The 11,064-nt window shown below is 42.2% G+C and overlaps 1 protein-coding gene across 1 annotated transcript in view; it reads left to right on the top strand.

Moving 5' to 3' along the window:
* ADRBK2 (adrenergic, beta, receptor kinase 2) overlaps positions 1 to 11,064 on the top strand; it is an 87,181-nt gene that overhangs the window by 44,428 nt on the left and 31,689 nt on the right. The window contains exon 4 of the mRNA XM_009334426.1: positions 6,847 to 6,920. Coding sequence (XP_009332701.1) covers positions 6,847 to 6,920 — 74 coding nt within the window. The remainder of the gene's footprint in view (positions 1 to 6,846; positions 6,921 to 11,064) is intronic.

Genomic DNA, 11,064 nt, shown 5'->3' with positions numbered 1-11,064 from the left:
CTGTTGGTGAGCACTGGCAGAGCCGTCCCGGCTGAGTGTGGCTCAACGCCTGCCGAACCTGCTGATGGGGGCAATGCATCCTGCTTTAATAACACTAGTAGCAGGGCAGGAAAATTACAGGTAACTGTAAAATGAGAAGGCAGCATCTCTGCAAGTGGAAAGGGCAGCATTTCTTTATTAAAACTGTAAGAGAAGGGTTCTACATTGCACGTTTTATTTCTTGTTTAAAAAAAGACTCTGCTAACAAACAGGTGGCTTCTAAATAAGCTGTGTCTTGGCAAAGCAGTGCCCTGTTCTGTTGGTGTCAACAGCGTTGTGCAATCCCGTGCTGGGAGGCCGTTTCGGGGAGGCTTCAGGTGGAGCCTCGCTTGTGCCAGGGTGGATACGGCCCATGGGCATCGGTCTCGCTGCAGAGCCGAGGGTGGCTGCTAAGAAGCGCTGGGCTTGCATCAAACCAGGGCAACTGCAGAGGTGTGAATTCAAAATTTCATAGAGGAGACTGAAGTAGATGGAGTGTGTTAAATGGATAAACGTGCCAGCCCGGGATGGCCTGGGAAGAGCTGCAGGCTTTTGGGGGATGGGCACGTAGCCAGGGGTACCCGCCGGCCGTTTGGTGGGAGAAAGGTGGCGTGGATGGCGTGGAAGCCTTTCATGGAAGGGAGAAGTGGCACAGAAGGGTTGCTTTGGGGTAATAAAATAGTATAACCCGTAATCAGCTTGTAGACATGGCGTCAGTGGCCAGGCCAAGTTTGGCAGAAGTGTGTGGGCTGGTCACCAGCGGCATTTCTGTTCTCTGCCGGAGCCTGGCCCTGAGAAGTTCGGGAAACAAAAGGCAGGCCTTATTAAATCAGGGGTGGGGTGGGGGGTTGCCGTTGACTTAAGAGTCAGGATTTCATGCAAAATTTCTGAAATGATGTTAGGAAAACATAACTTGAAATAAATACAGAAGTAAAAATTATGTTCTTTTTTTTAAAAAGAGATGGGTTAACTTAATTCCCTCACCTTGTCCCCTTCAAGGTTGTGAAACAGACCCTGCCCGGTTGGGGACGAGCTCTGGGAATGGCCTCATCACTCGAGCGGGTGCGGGCTTTCTCACCCGAGTCCCTTGGTGCTTGGCTGCTCTCCGTGTCTCCCCATTCCTACCTGGTCGCGAGTGTCCAGTTAAGACTGAGCTGCAAACCTCAAGGGTCGTCTTTATCCCTCCTTGACAGACATTTTGTCTTGGTAATTTGAGTTAGTGCAATTAATGGCATTTGGCAAACTTAGCTGAACAGGATTGTCCATAAAAAGATAATGGGAAAAAATTATTGTCCAGAAACTGGGAAAGAAGAGGGTTGGAGCTAGGTGCTGTCTCGCACTCGCATGTATATATTGTGTATGATACCAGAAAAAGCTTTTAAAAAATATTTTTTTTTTCCCCTTAACAACCTGTGATCTGGTTGTTTCAGAAATTATATGGTATAGAAGAAGAAATCTTTAAAGCAGAAGCTGTCAGCATCTTTATTTCATAAATAATTGCTGGTTCCTTTTATCTGTTACTTAACGCTATCATTTTTTTAATTCCTGCTTTCTGTTCTTGGTCTTATTTTTCTGTGTGTAGTTAACTGTGCTTATTGTGCTTTTCGTCAGTTCTCCTTGAACTTCTTAAAACTACTGTCACTTATTCAATGCTGCGTCTGTCAATTAATTTTGCTATTTTATGAGAGCTACGGTTTCTGGCTAATAATTTTTCACTCAATCTAAGAACATCAGTAAAAGAAGAGATTTCCTTCATGTTGCAGTGGAAGTGCAGAATCCATTGATACAACGGGACGTCGAAACAGAATCGCTTGTGGTATGGAGAACATTAAGCTCTAATTGGCTTTGTTTGAATTCAGGACAGTGGAAAGATTTCAAGTGTGCTGATACCTGGGGACGTGGGTTGCACAGTCAGACAAGCTGCAAATGCAAGACGAAGGAGGAGTAGTATGTTTGCATTTGCAGTTGTGCTGTAAAAGAGCTAATGGTTTAAGGCTAATCATTCAAAAAAAAAATGAAAATCGGAGAACAGGACTTCTTAAATGAAGAATTTACTTACCAAATCTTTTGAATTTTTCTTAATACTTAGGAGTTTTAGATCCTTTTGAGCAATGCTCTCAACTGGGTAGTGGAGATTCTGATTCTGTTTTCTGGCATTGCAAATCTTTAGTGAAGTAATTACAAGTCACTAAAAACCACGCTCATCGCTTTACAATCTGTTTCTTGGCTTCCCCAAAGATTTTTCCGTAACATCTCTGTCCTCCAGGCTCCGCAAGAGTCTCCTACAGTCCCCAGATCCTTCTTCATTCCTTGTCCTTAACCATCAGCCTCTGATCAATCATCCCTGGAAATAAAGTTTTCCTGCAGACCTCCCGTCTTCCTGGCACCGTGGCAGCGATTCGCCTCCACCAGCCGCTTCCCGACACAGCTGCTCTTCAGCCAGCCGACATCGAACCTGTGCAGAAGGTTCGCAGCTGGCAGAAGCTGCAGAAGAGCAGCTCTCCATCCAGGCAGGGTGAGGAGGGATGCATTTTGCTGCCTGCATTTTGCTGTCTGACATTACTGTCGTTTTGACAGAGCAAATGCCTGAGTTGACACCTTTGCCCCCTGTTTTCGTGAGGCAAGTGAAAAAAATCTCATTAACCATGAGATTCCCAATTAATTAAAAAGAACTCCATCACTTGGCTTATCCATCCCCGTATACAACCTGCTGAAGAAAAAGGTTGTGCTGGACACCCACAAATTTTCTCTGATGTCCGTGTTGCTAATAATTTTAAGAGCAGCACTCAGGGTTGCCTAATGCAAGCCAAGCATTAGGAGGTACTTAAAAAGCTCTGAAAGAATCTGATTCTCGTCAATCACATGTAAAATACTGTAGTCAGGATGAAGTTCATTTCCCCAGCGCAGGGAGAGGGCTGCCGCAGCACCTGGACCCCTTCTCCAGAGGCCGCTGGCACAGCTCCCGCGTGGGACGAGCGATCGCTGTGTTCATTGCCACCGCAGAAGCAGTAATGAATTCTGCAGCTGGCTATCCAGTTTCAGTTCTAAAGTATTTTTCCAGTGCTGAAGCCACGAGACAGTACTTCAGTGACCGGTGCAGGCACCGTCACATAGTTGTTAGAAATGTATTCTTGGAGGTATTCAAAATACATAGGTTCCCGTTGTAAGGTGTGGATCTGTACTAACAGTCACGTGGAAAACTTGTAGGATGAAATAACCTGGTACTTATTTGCAGAGCAGTGCAGGTGTCTAACTTTCTGAACTGTTGCTTGGAAAGCTTATGATACATAATCCTTCTTATGGTTTGGTTAGAGCATATCTTTTAAAAAATAATACTGGAAACCTTTCTGTCAAGGGAAGTTGGTCCGTGTGAAATCCCAGGTTTTTTATGACTCTATAAGCTGCATGTATGTATACAGTATACCTTAATATATGTACCTATATGCTCCCAGTCCAAAGGAAACTTGAAATATCTTATTTTTATTTCAACTTAACTGGTATCAAACAGTGTTTCTTAGCAGGGAATGTTTTTTCTTCTTTTTCCTGAAAAGACAATGGTGAATAGTTGATGAAAGCCGATGCTCTAATTTATGTTGAACACTCCCCAAGTGTTAGAATAATATTCTTCTTGGATGCTACTGACCTTTTCAAGTGTTTTTTTTTCCCCTCTTGCAACTTGTAAAAATTAAAATAAAAAAAAGATCTTAACCATTTTTCTGGCTGCGAGAGAATTTCCGTGTGACCTCCTGCTGTAACAAACACGTCTGTGCCCGGGGCGAGGAGCGGGACCAGTCCCCGTGCATGGTGCCCACCCGCCGTGGGCCGAGGGGACGCCCCGTCTCCCCCCGTCCTCTCCCCACCGCCCTGCTGCTCTTCAGGGTGCTGCTGAGCTGGACGAACCACCGTACGGTTTTGTCTACGACAGGCTTGCAGATATCTTGGGTGTCCCACTAGTGAATAATTACAACGTTGGTAACTTCATGGAGAAGAGATGTTTCGTGCTATAGTTTATTTTACTGCAGTATTTTTTAATAGTTTATTTATTTTACGGTACACTTTAAAATGCTGCTGTAATAATTCCGCTCATCTTCACTGGAACCTAACTAACAGCATTTTCTCAGTATTGATTCATATGGCTGTAACTTATTATGACTACATTATCGTCTGTAAAAGTTTCTAACTTCTTGTTTTGGATGTCTCTAGTTTTTTGCATAGCAATGCAGTTTAAAAAGAGACTTGGTGAGAAGCAGGCTGTATAACGCGGGCAGCAAAAGCCTGCTATTGTTCCTTGTTCTCCAGTCTTGTGAGCCTTTTCTTTCTCTGCAATAATTAAATTAAAAAGTTTGGAAAATATTAAACAGGGCTAAAATGTTTGGCATGGCATCGTTGAAAATTTGTGTTGGTATATTTTCACACTCCTCCCACAGTTGTCTTTGTGGGGTTTTTTTTTGTTTGTGGGTTTTTTTGGTAAACAGCCAGTAGCTGGGACCACGCCAGGGATTTTTCTTTCACTGCATTCATTGCTGTTTGTGCCACTCTTTAGTCTCTTAATTACATGACTGCAATCTTCTTTGGTTCATTGTCCAAATAAAAGTTCAGTCAATTCAGCATTATTTTGCTCGGTGCTGCTGCTGTTTCGATCATGTGTCAAATAATGAATTGGGTTCGGTTCCGTAAGCGGCAGGTTTTGTTCTCAAAACCGGGTTCGTGCCCCGTTTGCTGCTCAGGCAGGGGAATGCAAGAAGAGGTGTGCTGTCCGGAGGTGCACTTTGTCAGTCTCTGGAGATGAGCGACTTCGGGCGGTTTTGGCAGCGGTGGGGACAGTTTGTGACTTGCTCGGGGTGCGTGCTCGGAGAGAGCACTCGTGTCCCCTGCTGTGACAGGGTGACTCCTGGTTCAATGGGTGGCTCTTGTGTGCCTGGCTGGGAACTCCATCCTTCGTTTGAGGCATGGGGATTGCTGGGGCTGCTCCGCCGCTTCTCTCCTGTCTCCTCTGCAATAAGGGAAGACAACTTACTAAGAATATTTCCAATAAAATAGGAACTAAGGCATGCCCTTAAAAAAAAGAGAAAGAGGAAAAAACACTCTAATTGCAAATTGCTTTTAAGGAATAGAGAACTTGGGGTGGGTTGGTTGGTTTGTTTTCAAAAAAAGCACATTTGGTTATAAAATATTTCAAGAATGATTCTTTTTGTTGAGAATAATTAGAAAGTTTGGAGAATCTCACAAGAGAATCTCTTAATTAGATTTCTGTCCTTATTTAGAGAACAAAAGTCAGTTTGTATAATCTTCAAAATATCACCCTAATCAGCTAAATGAGTCAAGCGAAGTATAGGAGTTGTCTGGTCAGAACCCCTTTTCTGGTATTCTGATTGTGACCAAATAAATCCAGGGGAACCCAGGAAAACAGGCTCTTCCAATAGGAAATTTAACTTGGGATCCAGATACAGCTAGAGGGGCTACCAAGAAGCTGATAAATGTTTTCATTATACATAAATTAAAGCTTCTGTTTGCATGGTTAGTGTTGCTTTGTCCACTGAGACTAATGGTTTTGCTTCTGAGTAGTTGGTGTTTTTTTTTCTTATTTATTTAGGTCTTTGATAAAATCGAATGATAATGAGTTGAAAGGACATGATGTTCATAACTGACAGTTAAGTGCTCTCCTGTACACACTACGATGAAATTACTATGTAGCACATGAAGTGGGTTTTGCATTTTTTTTTAAAGATAGTATACTCCGGAAAACATGAGATGTCGTAGGTGGTTGTATTATTTCTTAGTTGAGCACACAGTGATGTGCTACTTTTTTGGCAATGTAATTTTGCTGTAAGTTCAAATTATAACTACATTTTAATTAAAAAAAATAGGTGTCTTGTATATATACTTTTTTTTTTTTAAGTTGAAAAAGGGTGTTATATATCTTGACGTACTGGTTGGGACAGGAGCCAAGCAGGGGAGCGGGATGCAGCGGTTCCCAGCCAGCGCCAGCCCTCGCGTTAGCTGCTCTGCCTTCTCTTGCTCGCGTTGTTGTTTAAGTTTACGCTTTCGTGGTCTTGCCTCCAAAAGCTGGGTGTGATTTCAGTAAGTACGCGGTAATTCTAAGTAAGGAAAGGTATTGCCTGCTGCAATGAACTAAAAGCACGTTCGTTTACAGCTCTAAGGGGCTTGCAGATAACCCGGACAAGTAGCTGTGACAACAGGTACCGATGTGAAGTAAAAGGGTAGCAGGTACCAGCTCAGGCGAATGCAGAGACGTTCCGTGAGATGAAGCTTGTAATGGTGCGTTAAAATGCTTATAATGGAAAATACTCATCAGCAGGCTGCGGAGGTCATGCTTTAAATTACTTGCAAAGGAACTATAAAGATCCTGATGTAATTTATTGTGCTATAAAACCTATTAGAGGTAATGTTAACCAGTAATTCTAAAATTGGAATGCAGGAGAGGTTGCTTTTTATCAATAAAAAGTAGGTAAATCTATTTCATAAAACCAAAATGTGAATAGTATCTAGTTTTTACTCTGAAAAAAGAAACAAAATCTGATCCGTGAAGAGGAATGGGGTATTTCGGTGCATTATCTAAACATCTCATAAAATTCTCAGCACGTAGAAATTGGAATATGCTTAATACACCTATGGGAGGTGAGTGAGGTTTATGATCCAAGTGAGGGCCGCTTGATAGTATTGCTAAGCCTTGGCAACTAGAGATACTTACACAGGTATATACAATCCATGGTATTACCCGGGTGTTTTTGTATCCCTTTTTACAAGTTATTGTAGTAATGATACATTTTTTTTCTAAATTTTTTTTTTCCCCCTTTTCCTTTGCAGGATTTTTGCTTTTTAAAGACTATTGCATGAATGAAATTGATGAAGCTGTCCCTCAGCTGAAGTTTTATGAAGAGGTAAGTGGCTGTTGCTGGAGTTTTGGGACTGTGCAGGGGAGTGAGGCTGAGGAAGGCTGTCCCTCTAGTCCTCGGGCAGGGGATGCTGAGAGGGAAGGAGCGGTGTGCCAGGGTGCATGTTGTTCTGAGTCATTTCAACTTCGTAGTGGAATGGTTGATTCATGAGAGACAATATTTTATATAGTAATGGTTGTTCCCTTTGTAACAACAACAGTGTTACCTTTGTCAAAGGGACAAAACTATCATTTTAAACATGTTCAAGAGACTTTTAAAAATAGCAATGTAACTATTTAATGAGGTTGGTAATTTGGCATGGTACTCTTACAGCGTTATGTTATGAGAGTAACGTAGATGATTCCTCCCCCCCCTCCCCTTACTGGGCAAATACTTAAGGTTTAGAAAATGGAATATCTGCAGGAAAAACCTACTCTAGCTCAACTTCTAACAGTGCTTTTATTTGCATATACTAAAACTGTGTCGTCTTATTAAACATAAGCTAACAAAGCATTTTAAAAGCTACTGTTACAGTTTTTGTCCTTCAAGAATTATGTTTAGTTTTAAGGCATAATATGTTGAAAACATAAAGTTACCTGAGCAGCCACTTAATCAAATGTTCATTCACCACATTCATGTGTCAAAAGATAACTTGGAAAATACTGAGAGAATGATGGAAAGGGGAAGAATACTAATAGAGATTAGAATACCTTTAGGTTTATTATTTTTTTCTATCATAAGGTACACTCTTTGACTATGGTTCATTTGAAATATTCATAAGAAATGAATTTAAATTAGGTTCATCTCAGTCTCTCCTTGTTAAATATCTCTATCTTAAGTTCAGCCAGGTTATGTTCTTGAGAAATGGGATAAGCTTTTGATCTTCACTTGTGAAGATGATGGTAAATATTAGTTCTGCTACAAAACAGAGATGAAGTTAAAGTAAGTAACATTTGCCAGCTCTCAGTGGAATTAAAACAGTGGATTCCTTCTTTCAAAAAGACCTGAAAGCAAAACCAGTGCTTTTTATTATTCTAGCAGATGTGGGACATGGATTCATATCTATTGCACATAGTGAAGATTTTCCTTAAAGGAAAGGCCTAAAATGAGCAAATTTATCTTACACTCTCCCAAAGAGCAAAAGCAGAAAATCGAGCGTGGTTTCCCGATGCAGTTTGCTTGTTTGTCCCTGGCATTGCTGGCAGCTGGTGCTGTGGGCATCACAGCCAGCCTCTGGCTTGGCTCCGTGTCATCTGCCGGAGGAAGCGGTGTGTCTGGTCCTCTGCATCCCTTGTCTCACTCCCTGAAGCTTTCCCCATGCCCTCCATGCTTCAGTGAGATGCCCAAACACTGTGCCTTCAGTCCCAGGCACCTCTTTCTCTATAGCACCCACCCAGACAGAGGATGGTGCCCTGTTGTCTGTAGCTGATGTTGAGCAGCTGCCTGGGCTTGTAGAAAAGGAGGTGCAACTGAAGTTACTGGTGTTCGGATCGCACTCTCAAATGCCTCATACCTTTCTCTAACATCCTTTTACCTGTAGAAAAGGCAACAGGGTACAGCTGTCTGTGGCATTGCATGAGGGCCGTAAGGACAGCTGAGGCTGGTGCTAGCTTCTGAGATTTCTTGGGAGTCACTGTGGCAGGGTTGCAGAAAAGCCCTGCCAAATGCTGCAGACGGGTAAGAGGATCCTCCGGAGAGCGATACGAGAGGTGGCTTCAGATCGATAAGCTCAGTTGTACTCCGTTGTCATGAGATAATCAGTGAAGAAACTAACAGACGTGGTGCCCGAGGCAGGCGTGCATCCAGCAGGATTAATACCTGAGAAGCGTGCGGATGGAGCGTGTCGTGTCCTTCCACAGCCCTGCGTTGCTGAAAGGGCTCCGTCAGCGCTTCGCAAGGACCGCTCAGGAAACTTGATGAGTCTTATCGCTCCATTCATTCCTTGTTATATTTGTGACACTCTAAATATAACACTGTAGTTAATCCTATCATAGGTGCTGGTTTCAGTTAAAACATGCACACGTGCTTTTAAAAGGCAGCCTGTATTGCTCAGTATTAATTAGAAATGCTGCCTGAGGTAACCTTTTGTCTGGATTACTCTTAAGCTGATGGTATAAAATTTTTCTTGCTAGTGGGCTAACAGCACAAAATAGGTTAAGCTGATTATCAGTTTGGAGATAAATCCTTAGCGATATACAGTTCTCCCCCCTCAAATTAGATACTCGCTGTCAATAAAGAAGAATCTTTTTCTATCGTTTTCATCTTTTTATACACTGAAGATATCACTGTCATAAGTAATCAAAAAGGAATGTTGTAACAGATTGTTTAGCAAGATATTTTTAGCTGCCTCTTTATCTCTGAAACAATTTGAAATTGTATTTTTAGGTTATTAGCAAAGTGTTGCCTAAAAAGAATTTAAATGCTTTGTCATGTACTTTTCAAAAAATCCCATTAAAGATGTTTAAAGAGAGGTTCATTGCGTTTTCTTCTGTGACATACCGGATTCAGAAGCTTTTCTTTTTTTAATATATTTGATTTACTTACTGCATTTATTACATGTAGAATAATTTGAGTACATTGCTACATTAAAAATCGCTTGATGTAGAAGGGCTCCATACTCCAGGGATTTCATATTACTGCAGCTTAAGTCACGATCAAGCATTTAACTGGATGAGTGATTCACCCAGATCGGTTTCAAAAAAAAAAAAAGAAAAAAAGAAAAAAAAGAGAAAAAAGAAAAAGAACTTCTACGTGCTTGAAAACGAATGCATTGTGATTTCAATTTTTGAAAAGATACTTTGTCAGACACTTTTCTTGAGGTGAGCTGAAGTTTGCCAGGGAAGTGTTGAAATACATGATGACACCGTACGTGATCTCTGGGTCAGGAGCAGTACTGAGGAAGCTGCTGCTAGCAGAGACAGGTTACGTTGATAAATGGTGACACTCCTAGCTCTGCCTATCGCTGTATTGTTTGGCAAGGTACAGTAATGTTCTAGTTAATAAACATGTAAAATTAGCTTGTGAATATGTCAGGCATGCATGTTAAATGTGATCACAGCAGAGGTGTCTCATCGCATCACCTGTGTGATGAGAGGCGTCGGGCAGCGCGTTCGGGAGGGCGTTCTCCCAGCGTGGGGGGGAGCAGGCTGAGCTGCCTGGGAATATGTCGCCCGTGGGGACTTTTGTCACCCGCTGTCCTTTTCTTCAAACCTTTACAAAACAAAGGCACTTTGAAAGGTTAAAAAGCCCACTTATAGGGCAGGTGGGAGAGACGCTGACCTGGTGCTGGCTTTGGGTGCGGAGTTAGGTGGTTTAAAAAAATAATATTGCAGGGCAGGAGGTTGCATTCAAGAAAGACAATGTGATATGCATCAGGCTTTCTCCTGTACTTCTAATTATTTTGCGGCATTGCATTAATTAAAAAATGTTTCTTTGGCAAATATGTTTTGAATCATTTTAATTATAAATTGATACCAAGGGGGAAGTAGTCACAGATGGCAAATCATGGTGGAACTGTTGCCTTATCGTAGTCAGCAAACAAGAGGATTACAGCTAGAAAAATACTGAGTTTAATTACGGTGTTCCACCTTCAAAGATCAATTGGTCTGGGTTTGTCACGTGGAGACCTGTTCAAGAGCTGTCAAGTACAGCTCATCCTGTACAAGGAGCAGCCTCTGAATGAAGAAAAAAAAATGATAGTGTAAAATAGAGGCAAAACACATGTTTTTAAAATCTTTACTTTTAAAAGTCCTCAACAAGGTGCTTTCTGTTAACGCTGGTGCTGCTCTTGCTATTAAAGCGTGGCTGGCAGGAACAGTGGAGCCGTGCTTTTTGTCCCTGGAGGCCCAGCCAGTGCGTTCTCCCTGCTTCAGGAGGAGATGCTCTGGTACATCATTTGTGCAGGGTTTATTCTGTAGGCTGAAAGTACAGGCAGCTCTGATATGGCCTGCTCCTTCTCTAACAGGCACTGAATGAAATCCAGCTGGGTCTTATTCTGCTTTGGTTTTCTTGAGTCAGTGTAGGGATCCAGAGCAAGTCAGCACACGTGCATTCTTCGGGACCCTGGGACCTCACAGGCTGATGCTGGGAAAGTCCAGCAGGTCAGAGCTAAGACTTTTCCTTAAAGATCTTGTATGTTTTTTTACATTCT

This window comes from Pygoscelis adeliae, unplaced genomic scaffold (genome assembly GCF_000699105.1).
Source record: "Pygoscelis adeliae isolate BGI_AS28 unplaced genomic scaffold, ASM69910v1 Scaffold262, whole genome shotgun sequence".
NCBI lineage: Eukaryota > Metazoa > Chordata > Aves > Sphenisciformes > Spheniscidae > Pygoscelis > Pygoscelis adeliae.
Note: the sequence above shows the minus strand (reverse complement) of the source record. Positions and strands in the feature narration are given on the sequence as shown.